This window comes from Sciurus vulgaris (assembly GCF_902686455.1).
Source record: "Sciurus vulgaris genome assembly, chromosome: 12".
Classification (NCBI taxonomy): Eukaryota; Metazoa; Chordata; class Mammalia; order Rodentia; family Sciuridae; genus Sciurus; species Sciurus vulgaris.
The window spans coordinates 108,613,311-108,627,610 of NC_136473.1; the positions used below are offsets into that span (position 1 = coordinate 108,613,311).

Consider the following 14,300-nt stretch of genomic DNA (forward strand, 5'->3'; position numbering starts at 1 on the left):
AGAAAGAAAAGCAGTTCAAGACACCAGGACACTGATTTCTAGAACTACGCTCCTCGTTTACGATCCAGGAACCCCAGGATGTCACTAAGTGGAAACTGGAAGGAGCGAGACCACGTCCACTCCTCAGGGGAAAGCACAGAGTGGGCGGCTCGGGAATGAGCTTCGTCCTTTCAACACAAAGAAAAGCTTCCTAAGAGTAAAACCAAACGCATCCAAACCTCTTTCTTGCGAACTCTATTTTTTTTTTTTTTTTGGAAAAAATCATTTTGGTGATGTTTAGGATCTGCTTTAGGAACTGAGACTCAAACCCTCGACTCAGCTGTGAACGGACACCACTTGTAAATGCCTCAAGTTCAGGTTTAACTTCAGAACCACTTGAATAAGAATAGACTCTTTAGAGCAAACCGTGATTTTTCAGTCTTTGGGTGGGTCTGCCAGGACACTTGAGGTATTCACTACACACATCTGGGAGATGCCGTCGGTGTCTGACAACGTACAGTTGCTCGAATGCTGCCATGATTTCCAGGCCCTTTTGAGGTTACCGCATGCATGCTGATTTGCATGAACTTCCTACAGTTCCTGGTACATTTGGGAGTTTATCCATTTGCTTTATTGATGTGTGTGTGTGTTTTGATTTTTATTGTAAACAAATGGGATACATGTTGTTTCTGTTTGTACATGGAGTAACAGCATACCATTTGTGTAATCATACATTTACATAGGGTAATGATGTTTGATTCATTCTGTTATTTTTTTCCTTCCCCCCCCACCCCTCCCACCCCTCTTTTCCCTCTATACAGTCCCTCCTTCCTCCATTTTTGCCCCTCTCCCACCCCCCATTATGTGTCGTCATCCGCTTATCAGCGAGTGGTTTTTGTTTTTTTGAGGTAGAGTCTTACTACCAGGCTGACCTTGAATGCCTGGATTTAAATGATCCTTGCACCTCAATCTCCTGAGGAGCTGAGACTCCAGGCCTACACCGCCACCCCTGGCTCTCTTTGCGTTTATTAACATAAATCAGGAGTTATTAATCTTCAGCACCAAAAGCCCATGACTCTGGACGGGGCAGTAAATTATATTTTTATTTTCATTACCTACTAACTAAATTTAACATTTCATTCCATAATAGATAGAACCACAAGCCCAGAGTTGTGTTAATGGTAGTTGTAATTTTGTTTCTACCAAGAAAAACCACAGGCATTTTATCCTCCATTACAGTTGTTGAAGATAGCATGAAATACTGCCTACATTCAAAACTACTTGTACTAGATATTAATCTAAATGTAATAATCCCAAGTATTATTCAAATTTTTAAATATTTTGACATTTATCATAATGCAATATCACGTTTTCTTTATGATCTCATATGTCTGACACACGAAACATTTTCTGAGAAGTGTTCCACAGGTTTTACCAGCAAAGACTACGGTGAAGCATACACACAGTCACACACGCTCTCTCTCCACCGGCGTTTGTTTTAAAACTAGGGGCAAGGGAAGAAATATGCTTTCAGTCGCTTCGGCAAGATGCCTGACACCCAGTGGGTGCTGTCCTTGTGTTCTGGTTGCCAGTTACTCATCTCTGTCCCCGATACAGGGCCAGAACTGTCACGGGCATCTGTATTCTGAGTTCCTTGCACGGAGCCTGGCACAAAGTGGATTGTGGAGTGGATGGAAATGCAAACTAGAAATAGGTCCCTGTTCACATAGCTCACAAGTCTTCCTCTGGAAGAGGCAGACATGCATAAGTGTGAGTGTGAGCCCTCACACCCAAATAATAGTGTCGACACATAGGGGCGACTATTGGAGTGTAGGGTGCATGAAAAAAAAGTGTGGGACATTTTTTTTCAAAGAAATTAAAAACAGACGTCTGGAAGATTATTGTCTAAGAATCTTACTGGCAGTGTGGAAACAACCCCCTGGGCTGGCCCCACCCGGCCTCACGTGGCTACCTCTCCACACCCCCCCATGCAGGGCTGGCTCCCCAGGATACATAAGCCTCTCTGGAGCTCAGGCGTGAGCCAGCAGGGCCACCCATCCAGCCACCTCAAGGGGCAGCAGAGTTTCCAGAGGAAGCCTCACACAGCCTCTGCACGCAGGTCCTCCTGCGCACTTGCTGCAGCTGTGGGTCCAATATGCCTGCTGTCCAGATGCTACTTCTGGCCTGCCTGGTGTGGGGAACGGGGGCCAGGACAGCCCAGCTCCGGAAGGCCAACGATCGCAGTGGCCGATGCCAGTACACCTTCAGTGTGGCCAGCCCCAGTGAATCCAGCTGCCCGGAGCAGGGCCAGGCCATGTCAGCCATCCAGGAGCTACAGAGAGACAGCAGCACCCAGCGTGCAGACCTGGAGTCCGCCATAGCCCGGCTCAGCTCCCTGGAGAGTCTCCTCAACCGACTGACCCTGGGCCAGGCTGCTGGGCCCCAGGAGACCCAGGAGGGGCTGCAGAGAGAGTTGGGCACCCTGAGGAAGGAGCGAGACCAGCTGGAGACCCAATCCAGGGAGCTGGAGGTGGCCTACAGCAACCTCCTCCGAGACAAGTCAGCTCTAGAGGAAGAGAAGAGGCGACTGGTGCAGGAGAATGAGGATCTGGCCAGGAGATTGGAAAGCAGCAGCCAGGAAGTAGCCAGGCTGAGTCGGGGCCAATGTCCCCAGACCCGGGACACCCCTCGGGACACACTGCCAGACTCCAGGGAAGGTAAGGATGTGGGTGCGGGTCTGCCTGGTGCAGCAGGTGACGCGCTCATGGGGCCCTGTTAAAGGTATCTAAGGCTTCTCTTCCTGCCTTTCTCCCAGAGACCACACTCCCAGCGCACCACAACTGTGTCAAGAGGACACAGCAGGTACTTTCACATATTTCCAGCAATTTGGCTCCTGAGAGCTGGTTTGGCTGGTGGCTCTGAGCTGGTGACTACCCAGGACAGAGGTTTCATCCCTGTAGCAAAACAAGAAAGCAGGATCAGGAGGAGGCTCCCCACAGTGCCTTTGGGAAAACTATCCTTCTTTGGATCTGCTCAGAGATCAGTATTCCCACCTTTTGGTGCTGGAAGGGCCCCTGTCTGAGAAGGCAGCTCGTAAATGAAATAGCAAGTGGGGAGTTTCTGTTTGTCCGGCAGCACTTTGGTTTTTCCCTCAATGGTTGTTTTGGAAGTTTTCCTAGTCTCTGCTCCTCTGAGAACCTCTGCTTTGAATTCACCAACTTCCAGAGGTGGCTCTTCTAACTAAGCTGCCCTCTGTCCACCTGGCCCATGTTTGCTTGGGGAGGGGTCTGTGTGTGCCAGGGGACAGGCACACTCTCTCCAGCAGCAGGGAAGACAGAATTTGTATCACTTTTTGTGAAAGTTGTGCTCCTAAATGTTCACTGTGAAGCAAGTTTTCCCACCATGAGGAAGCGAGCAGCAATCCAGTTGGGGCAGTCTGGATACTTCATCAAGGAAGAAAGAAAAGGGGCTGGGGGAAGGGCAGGCTTGGACTAAAGGGGACTAAGAGACGAGGCCACCAAATGGGAGTGTGTGACCCCTGACTAGCTCTTGCATCGATGGAGAGAAGGCCACAAGGGACAGGTTTGGGAACTTTGAGGAAATTTAAACATGGACTGCATATGCTACTCTCTTAATGAACACTTTCCTGGGAGAGACAATAGCGTTACAGATATGAAGGAAATTATCCTTGTTCTAAGAAGATGCATGCTCAAGGATTTGGGGTGCAGGGGCAGGATGCTTGCAATTTGCTGTCAGAGGGTTCAGCAACGATTAGTTACAGAGAATAGGAGGAAGAAAGCCAAGCAGACGTGGCAGAAGGTCACCACCGGTGACCTGAGTGCAGAGTACGTGGGGGGCTTTCTTAGTATCATTCAGCTTTTCTACAGGTTTGAAAAACTTCAAAATCACTTGACGGGAAAATATTTTCCATACAAAGCTTTCTACAGGAAAGGCAAGACCTGCAGAGGGGCGAAGCTAGAAAACCACGTAGATGCCTGGGTTAGCTATTTAACTCTGTACCTGCATTCCACAACCGTGACTCGACAAGGGACTCTGCTATGAAGGTTCAAATGAAATGACTCTGGTGTAAGGGGTTATTTAAAACCCGACATGATTAGAATCGGAAGAGATCCCACCCTGAATCTTACCACTAAGGAAAGAGCTCTTGAGATGTTCAAGGGTCCAAGGTGGCACAACCCGTTAACTCACAGAAGAACTGACTTGAACTCAAGTCTGGGAGAACAGGGAGTTGCTACTGGACGGAGTAAGAGGCATTAGCAACTTCAGAACGTTCACGGAATGAAGTTACGCTCTCGGCACAAATCGTAGTGTGTGGGCAGAGTGTGCGCATGTGTGAAAATACAGCAATGTTCTGTCTTTTTTATTGTCTTGTGGCCATTCAAAGGTCTTTGGAATTTCTTAGCTGTGTCCTCTGATTTTATATTTCTTTTTTTCTGTTTTCCAACTGCTCTGCTTTTGAAATAGGGCAACAGCCCATTGGAATGAACTCCAAACCTGGAAGTCCTTTTCTAGTCGTGGATTGTTTACCTGGCAGGAAATTCCATCAGTGCAAGAATATGGGACTCCAAGGGGACCCTGCAGGCCCCAGTGCCACCGACTCATTCTTGCAAATGTAGAAGCTGAAGCTACCCATAGTCCTGATCATTACTGCCACTTTATGATGCAATTCTCACATAGAAAAAAGCTCTCCTAAGAACGTGTCTCTCCGTGCACACCTGCATACGAGAGAAAACGTCTCAGGACACGCACACACCTGCGCACAAGCCTGCACACATCTATAAATGGAAGCCCCAGGTAGAGGAAAACACAATTTACCCTGAAGGGAACTTATAGGCATTTTACCACCACAAGAGGAGAGACACTCTCTTCTGCTTAGCCTCTGCTTTAGATGGGTCCCCCAAAAACAAGAGCCTGGATGGGGGTTTGTGTGCAGGTGGTTTGTTGTGGGCTTACTCTGGGAAGAGAGGGAGGGGCGAGGGAGGGTTCTTCAGGGAAGGAATTAAGGTGGTGGGGGCTTCTCAATGGTCACCAGGGTGAACAATAGCTCAATCCCGGCCAGGACTGATGGGGCGGGGGGGACCGTGTTCAACGTGACAGACGTAGGGAACATTTATCTGTGACTCTGATGAGGGCTATGGTGAGGGCCTCGCTCATCCACGACACGTGAATGTGGGCAACCGGACGTTCTGGCAGACTTCCCAGTCAGAGAAGCTGGGCAGGGTGGCGAGGCCAGGTCCTGGCAGGTGACACCTGAGAGACAGGCCGCCGCCAGATGGCTGGGGAAGGACAGGGCGCGGGCACTGGGAGCATTCAGCCCCAGTGCTGAGGATTCCCTCTCCTGGCCCACAGGATCCCGACAATGACCCCCAGGATTGGAGGTAACTTGGGTCAGCATCCAGCCCACTTGCCAGGGGGCCACCCAGTAGGTGAACTGCCACCACAAAGGGCTTCTTCTGCTCGAGTTCCATCACCGTCAACGTAACGACAGCATTTCTGTCACACACACTGATTCTAGAGACAGCTCCCTGGAACAGGGCTGGGGACGAGTCCACTAGCTGAGGTTCAGTTTTCTCCAGTATGTGTGACACTTGTGGGCACTCTTCTTTTTCATCATTCTTTTCATTTAAAATTTCATAAATACATTTATGTATTCATTTGTATTTTTGTTCCAGTGCTGGGGCTTTAACCCAGTCACTGGGCTGCTCTATCACTGACCTACACACCAGTGCTGTTTTTGAAATTTTGAGACAGGGTCTCCAAAATTGCCCAGGTTGGCCCGATTTGCAATTCTCCTGCCTCATGCCTTCTGAGTAGCTGGGATGACAGGTGGTTAACAATATTGACTGGCCAGGCCTGCTGGTGCACACCTTAATCCCAGATAACTGGAAGGTGGACACAGGATGGCCAGCAGCAGGGAAGACAGTGGTTGGCCTCAGTAACTTGGGGAGGCCCAGACTCAGAGCAAAAAAATAAAAGGGGCTGGGAATGCAATGGAAAAGCACCCCTGATTTCAATCCCTGGAACCACAAATACACATGCACACACACACACGGACTGAACTTTTCAAGCAGTGATATTAAATATTTATAAAAGTCATTACAATATCATTTGTAAGCTTATGCAAATGAGTTAATGAGCTCAGTTTCTAGGTCCAGCTTCCTAGGATGAGTTGAGCAGAGGAGGTTAGGGCAGAATATACAGAAAACATTCAAATTTTGAAAACATTCAAAATTTTATGATGCATATGAACCTTGAAACCACAGAAGGACTGAATTTTGATTTTTTTTCTTTTTTTGGGGTGCTGGGGATGGAACCCAGGGCCTTGTGCTTACAAAGGCAAGCGCTCTACCAACTGAGCTATACCCCCAGCCCCTTGATTTTTTTTTTAAAGTCAGAAACTTTAAACCCCAACTCAATATAGTTGCTAACATTTTCATAATCTGCTTATTCCTTGCATTCAGAAGGAAATATTAGTGACTGAAATATTCCAGGAAAATTGAGTTTGACACATCTTTATTGAGGACAATTTCACTGACAGTATCTTACATAATCCTCAAAACAACCTAATTCGATTGTGAAGTTCAGAGACTGGGACTCAGAGAAATTGAACCATCTGCCCAAAGTCACACAGCTGGAACTTGGCAGGACTGAACTAGGAATCTACAACTTCTGGCTCCGTCCAGGCCCCTTCACACAAATGCTTCCCGCCTTGGGTCCTCGTGCCAGATGGCTCTATACTGGGGTCTGAATGCTGCCAGATGCTCCTGGCTGACAGGACCGAGCAGCAGCCAGTGGGCTCCCAATCCAGCCACCTTATCTGCCAGCTGGGAGCTGGCCTTGTGGTCTTTCTGGAAGCCATTCCCTGACATTATGTTTTGCTGTGGTTCTTGTTTACCCCAATGAGAGCTGTAAGGCGTGGTTCCTGCAAATAGCAAGGAAGAGCTGGGCAGAGGGCTCAGGCTGCAGGGCTTGCTAGCCCGCAGGCGCAGCGCTGGGACCAGGATGGGACGCGGCTCCAGCCAGGTGCACCTGTGCTGGCTCTTCCCTGGCAATAGGGAGGAGAGCCCGTGGGTGGCAGCGCTCTCCAGGTGAGCAGCCCCAGAGCTGTCTCTTCACTGTGGAGCCCACAGGCCCTGGGCTCGGCCCCAGAGCAGCTTTTGTAGAGCCTCCGAGGGTATCCTGGGCCCAGCGAGGAGTAGGGCCCACGGAAGGTAAACCAGGGACGTTCAACACCAAGACTGACCATGATGAAAGGCCACTGTAAGACAGATCAAACTCCACACGGCTCCCCAGGGCCAAGGGCGGGGACCAGGGAGCCAAGGGCGGGGACCGAAGGCGGGATGAACTTGGAAGACCTCATTGGATACAGTGTGCTCAGTCCATGAGAGGAGGTGGCTGGTTGGCCCAGGCCTGGCAGGTCTGCAGCTGCCACAGGCCTCTTCCTAAGTGCAGGGCACAGGTGGGCAGAGATCAGCCTGTGGCCTAGGCACAGGGGAAGTGAGGAACAGAGCTGGCAGGGGCCTTCAGAGAACTCAGTCCCCATGGAGTGCTGGCTTCCTTGTGAGAGGGCTACAGAAAGCCTCTGGCCAGGCCAAGGCTGCAAAGTCACAGAGAGCAGCTGGGGAGGGCTCTCTTGCGTTCCACACACAGGGCCGACCAACAGCCCAGTGTTCCTCCAGCGCCCTCTACTGGGATGGGTCAACACTCACTTTACAGAAGGGCACCTTGGCATTCCCAGGGCAGGTGTGACACTGAGAGGCTCGTCTGCTACTGGCCACGCCCACATGGGGGGTGCAAGGGTTCCCACTGGCAACTGGCCACGCCCACCACGGGGTGCAAGGGTTCGCAACTGCCATGGTTTTGGAAGACATGGTCCAAGTTCCAGCCCCACTGCTGACCAGCTGTGTGTCCCTGGGCAAGTTACTCAACCCCTTTGAGGCCTGCTGTCCTCATTTGCAGATGGGGATAATAGTGTTCACTTTCAGAACTGTTTTTTGTTTGGCTTTGTTCTTTGGAGGTTTGAGTATTGAACCCAGGAACACTCCACTTCTGAGCTACATTACTAGCACACCAACCCCTCCTTTTAAAAAATATATATATTTTTAAGTTGTAGGTGACCACAATACCTCTATTTTATTTTTTATGTGGTACTGGAAATCGAACCCAGGGCCTCTCGCATGCTAGTTGGCACTCCACCACTGAGCCACAACCCCAGCACTCTCCCTGCCTTTTCTGAGACAATATCTAAGTTGCCAGGCTGGCCTGGAACTTGCCATCCACCTGCCTCAGCCTCCCGAGTTGCTGGGATTACAAGAGTGAGCTGCTGGGCCTGGCTGGCCTTCAGGACCGCTATGTGAAATGGAGGAATTAGCCAGCACCAGCACGTGCCTGGCTCACAGAAGCACTTAAGTGACAGCCACGACTAGTGTCATTAGGTGCAGATGGCAGCCCCACAGCCTGGTTCTTTCTCCCTGAAACTTTGAAGGCACCCCCATCCCCTACTACTTCAGCCTCCTGTGAGACTCCCCATGTGCCACTCCTCCCTCTGCAGGTTGGAGTTTCTCCTCTTCCTGGGACCTACAGCAACACAGACTTCTTTTTTTGAAGATGACTTTTTTGGGCAAAATTGAGAGGAAGGTACAGATATTTCCCACATGCATGACCTCCCCCAGTATTCGCACCCCCTCAGTGACGAAGTTGACGAGTCCACATCGACACATCAGTTACGGAGACCACAGCTTGCAACTGGGGTCACTTTTGGCATTGTAACTTCTTGGGTTTTGGACAAACATGAAATAATTTCCCCACCATTAGAGTACCACACAGAGGAGTTTCACAGCCCTGGAAGCCCCTGTGCCCACTGGCTTTATCCCTGCCTGCACTGGCCCTGGCAACCACTGACCTTTCTACTGTTTCCATGGTTGGCCTTGAACTATCTCCTCCACCTGTCCCAGTTCTACAGATCAAACACATGGCCACTCACATTGGAGGCACACACTCCACGTTCCCAGCCCTTGAATTATTCCTTTTTTTCGTAGTAATGGGATTGAACTCAGGGTTGCTCTATTACTGAGCTGTGTCCCCAGCCCTTTTTATTTTCGAGATGGTCTAAGTGCAATCCTCCTGCCTCAGCCTCCCAAGCAACCGGGATAATGGACCACAGCCCAGCATGCAATTACCCGGTGATCTGTTGGCCTTACGGTACCTGTAAAATAATCAAACCTACAGTTTAAAACAGCCATGCCCATTTTAAATGTTCATTGTGGCCACTGCGTCAACCTTGGAATCAAGAATTGCTTTGATGGGGCTGGAGTTGTGGCTCAGTGGCAGAGCGCTTGCCTAGCATGTGTGAGGCACTGGGTTCGATTCTCAGCACCACACATAAATAAAAGAATAAGATAAAGATCTGTCAACATGTAAAAACATATTTAAAAAAAGAATTGTTTTGAGATCAGAATCCTAAGCAAAGGTAGGACCCATAGTGACAATGACCAAATGTCTAACCAGGCTCACCCAAGCTCTTCCCCTCTCCACAGCTCACAGGGTCCCTACTTCTCATAGAACTAGACACACTCATCCTTGGGCAGTGTGACCTCAGAGTCGGACATTTCAGCCAGCCGTGTGAAGCTTGATAATGTTACCAACAATTGCACATTTCAAAATCGCTAGAGAGGATTTTGAATGTTTCCAACACAAAGATAACAACTGTCTAGGTGGTAAACATGCCAGTTACCATGAGCTGATCTATTGAAATGTCACTCCAGACCCCACTGATCTATGCATCAATAAAAATATATTTTAAAAATAAAATGATGAGCTGAGTGTAGTGACTCATGCCCATAATCAGGGCAGGGAGGCTACAAGGTCAAGGCCAGCCTCAGCAATTTAGCAAGAACCTGTCTTTAAAAAAAAAAACAAAAAAAAATACTGGGGATGTAGCTTAGTGGTAAAGTTCCCCTGGGTTAAATCCCCAGTACCAGAAGAGGGAACAGGAGAAGGGAGGGAGGGGGAGAGAGGGGAGAGAGGGCGGGGGAGAGAGGGAAATGAAATGAGTGTCAGGTGAGGTGGCACACACCTGTAATCCCAGAGACTCAGGAGGCTGAAGCAGGAGCTTCACAAGTTTGAGGCTGGCCTCAGCAACTTAGCAAGAGCCTGTCTTAAAAGAAAAAGGGACTAGGAAGGTAGCTCAGTGATAAGGCTCCCCTGGGTTAAATCCCCAGACACATACACATGAAGAAAAAGAAAAAATCTTGATGTTTCTTATTAGAAGATACTTTTATATGACTAGGAAAACCTAAGTCACACATCAAATTTTTTTGATAGTCAGATACCTAACTGCTTAGTGTCTTAGTATTCATGAAATCGCACCTCAGGTACTAATAAGCCTGCCCTTCTGGTGGAAAGTATTTTAATTGTGCAAAATCTTAAATATCCAGCTCTGTGCTAAATAATTTCATTGCTACTGTAATTAGGTAAGCTTTTTAATTATGGGATTTTTTCAAATAGTCACAAAAGTGCAGAGAACAGAACGAGCCCAGTGCAGCTGAGCCCAGCCTGCAGTCCCTGGCTGGTCCCCCCCACCGCTCAGGAGCCTCTCCACCCTCTTCTGCAGTCAGCCCTGGACCGTCTTCTCACGGCACCTTCCGACTTTCTCTTAATACAGCTTCTCAGTGGAATTTGGACACTCTGACCTTCCAGGAACTGAAGTCGGAGTTGACCAAGGTCCCGGCTTCCCAGATCTTGGAGAGTCCCTCTGGGCGTCCCAGGAATGAAGAGGGAGATGACGGTATGAAGTTGGGTTTCTTCCCTGCTGAGCCCACAGGGCCCGCCATGCCTAGTTGTGGGTTCAGATTTGGAAAGTAAATGCCACTGGCCGAAACGAGTAACCCACTGGGAGCAGAGATGGGGAGGGACCGAGAACAAGAACCCACTCTTTCCTCTCGCCAGCCAGCCTTCCCCTGAAGAGCCCGTCTCCTGCCACCCACGCTGCGAAGCAAGGGCTGCACAGGAGCAAGGCTTATTGAGCCCACTTGGTTGTTGCATTGAATTAGTTGCACCTGGGAATCACAACCCTCAGTAGCTCCTTCATGCCTTTAACCTGAGGGCCAGGTAGACACCATGTACCATCTAGCACAGTGTTAGTAAAGATATTTCTGCTGACCTTGGGCCACCTAGGAAAAGCATGATTGTCCCTCTCCAAAGTGTTCCCTGAAAGAATGATTTTCAGAAGCTTTGCCTCTGTTACTTACCATGACTGCAGGCACCATGGTGTGGGGTAATGGAATATTCAAAGCATGATTCAGTCATCAGTACCTACGCTGAAATCGAAGGTGACTGCTAAAGTACAGAAATTTGTCTCCATTCTGCTAAATCTAAATTTTCAACCACCTCTATTGGGGGTGGTGCTGGGGATTGAACCCAGGAATGTGCTACACCCCCAGCCTCTTTAGTTTTTGAGAAAAGTTCTTCCAAGTTGCCATGGCTGGCTTTGACCTGCCTCAGCCTCCTGGATAGCTGGAATTACAGGTGACCGCCACCACACCCAACTAGAAATTATTCTGATAACGAGCTTATTTTCACTCTTCTTAAATGACAAATCAAACTTGAAAGTCATAAGAAGTAATCTGATGAACACCTCAGGGTTCCTGCCAAACTCAAGTCGAGTGTTGCAGATGCAGTTGAAGTCGGCTATGTAGCCTTCATCTTTACAATGTCAGGAGTAGAATTCACTTCATGGACACATTTGCTGTGCATTCTCTCTATCTGTACTTAACATGTCTAATTACATCTAAAATTTAAAACAGCCCTGCTACCCAAAACAGTGCTGTTCTCCCTGGTTGCACAGGAAGATGTAGTCCTTGCAGAGCCGAGAGCTGAGGACCTTACCGAAAGGCCAATTAGCAAAACCTAGATTTCAGCAGAGACAGATGGACCCAGGCCTTTACTTCTGCCTGCTCTGCTAGTTCCCACTGTGACTGTCTGCATTTGGAGGGATCAGGGATACAGGGTGTTCTTCTTTCTTTTTTTTTTATCCACCAGGATGTGGAGAACTGGTTTGGGTAGGAGAGCCTGTCACCCTGAGGACCGCGGAAACAATCACGGGCAAGTACGGTGTGTGGATGCGAGACCCCAGGCCCGCCTTCCCGCACACGCGGGAGACCACGTGGAGGGTGGACACCGTGGGCACAGATATCCACCAGGTTTTCGAGTACAGCCTCATCAGCCAGTTCGTGCAGGGCTACCCTTCCAAGGTGTACGTGCTGCCCCGGGCCCTGGAAAGCACGGGCGCGGTGGTGTACGCGGGGAGCCTCTACTTCCAGGGGGCGGAGTCCAGAACCGTGATCAGGTACGAGCTGAACACCGAGGCAGTGAAGGCGGAGAAGGACATCCCTGGAGCCGGCTACCATGGACAGTTCCCGTACTCCTGGGGCGGATACACAGACATCGACTTGGCTGTGGACGAGACCGGCCTGTGGGTCATTTACAGCACCGAGGAAGCCAAAGGAGCCATCGTCCTCTCCAGACTGAACCCGGAGAGCCTGGAGCTTGAACAGACCTGGGAGACCAACATCCGTAAGCAGTCGGTCGCCAACGCCTTCATCATCTGCGGCACCCTGTACACGGTCAGCAGCTATTCCTCCGCCGATGCCACGGTCAACTTTGCTTATGACACGAGCACAGGGGTCAGCAAGACCCTGACCATCCCATTCAAGAACCGCTACAAGTACAGCAGCATGATCGACTACAACCCCCTGGAGAGGAAGCTCTTTGCCTGGGACAACTTCAACATGGTAACCTACGACCTCAAGCTCTCCAGGATGTGAGAGGCCCCAAGCCCTACCAGCAAAGGCAGGAGGAGATAAGGTTCAGGACATCAGAGAGATGTGGGCTGCTGGGACCCTGACCCAGCAGCCCCTCCCACTTTCCTCAATGCGGAGGAATGTGCGCAATCACCATGATGAGCAGGGATAACGATCTGAGGGCTGGGACAGCTTTGTAGTAGGATAGGTATTCTTCTCTTCTGTCAGCTTTTAAAGGGATGCTTGTCAAGTTCAAGGCTCCGTAAATCTGGGGCAAGAGCTAAAGGCCTGGTGGTTTCTTCATAAAACCATTACTCTTGCAAGTTGCTCAGCTCCCATGAGCCATGACAAAAGCAGCACTTCTGAAGGAAGAGAAGTAGCCCCCTGGCCAGCACTGAGCTTCCACAGGAAACGTTTAGAGATGTGTACTACCACTGGCTTCTAATGCTTCAGGGAGAATTCAGTTGCGTATTATATAACCCTTTCCCTCGGAAAATAAAATGATCATATATAACCTTATCTTCCCTGAACTTTGTGAGACTCTTTGCTTAAGAGAAGCATGCAGATTCCAACAAGCAGATGATTCCTTTGGGCTGGGAGGTGTGATTGTGAAGTGGGGTGTGTGTGTGTGTGTGGCTTGTGCTTGGTTTTAAGGTAGGCTGCACCAGGCCACATAGTGAGTGGAATCCATGTCTCCCTCTCCTGGTATTCCTGGCCCTCCCGGAAGCACATCCCCATTTCTCCCTCTACTCAGCCTCAGTGCCCTCTGGTTTTTATCTGCTGTCCTGTTCATAAGCCGTAATCTCAGGTGAGCAAACCTCACAGTATTTTTCTCCAGTTCTTAAAATCATGATAAAATGCACCTAACACTTACTGTGCTTTGGCACAGTGCTGGATAAACCCAGGGCCTCGGGCATGTCAGGCAAGTGCACTACCACTGAGCTACCCGCAGCCTGGGCTTTTATTTAACTTTAATGAACTTACATTGAAGCTGCCACACATGGCTGGTGGCCATCCTATTGGACAATGCTGGTCAGCTCCCTCATTCAACTGAGACCAAGACTGAGCCATGAGCACTGCCCGGTGATGACAGGGGTCAGTGCAGGCCCCTCCCTGCTCCATGCTGCTGCAGATGTCCCAGAGGCCTGCTGACCATGTGATCATGTGCATCTGAATTACCCCATTTCCGCTGCCTTCTGACCAGTCAGAGGAGCCCTAGAATCCTTCAGGGTGCTCTGGGGTCTGCTGAGAGGCTTGAGCAGGGGACCCTAGAAATATAATTCACCCCACTATGTCATTCTTCACGTGGCCACTTTTCAGAGTAGGGTTTTCAGTTAGAGTTTTTTCAACCATCTAGAAGTAAACTTTTAAACTGTTGTTACTGATAAATGTAAAAGTCAACCACCCTACACCAGCACAGGGTGTGGGCATGCAGCTCAGTTACCGTAATATCAAAGGGTCGTTCAACAGTGATGTCCCGGCCCGAGTTTTGAAAACCCG

At 49.6% G+C, this 14,300-nt stretch overlaps 1 protein-coding gene across 1 annotated transcript; it reads left to right on the top strand.

The window, feature by feature from the left end:
* Window positions 1–1,993: 1,993 nt before the first annotated feature.
* MYOC (myocilin) lies at window positions 1,994–13,319 on the top strand. The gene is made up of 3 exons (XM_079106562.1): window positions 1,994–2,696; window positions 10,664–10,786; window positions 12,040–13,319. The coding sequence occupies exons 1-3, from the start codon at window positions 2,135–2,137 to the stop codon at window positions 12,822–12,824; spliced, it is 1,470 nt and encodes a 489-aa protein (XP_078962688.1). The 5' UTR covers window positions 1,994–2,134; the 3' UTR covers window positions 12,825–13,319.
* The last annotated feature ends 981 nt before the right edge of the window (window positions 13,320–14,300 follow it).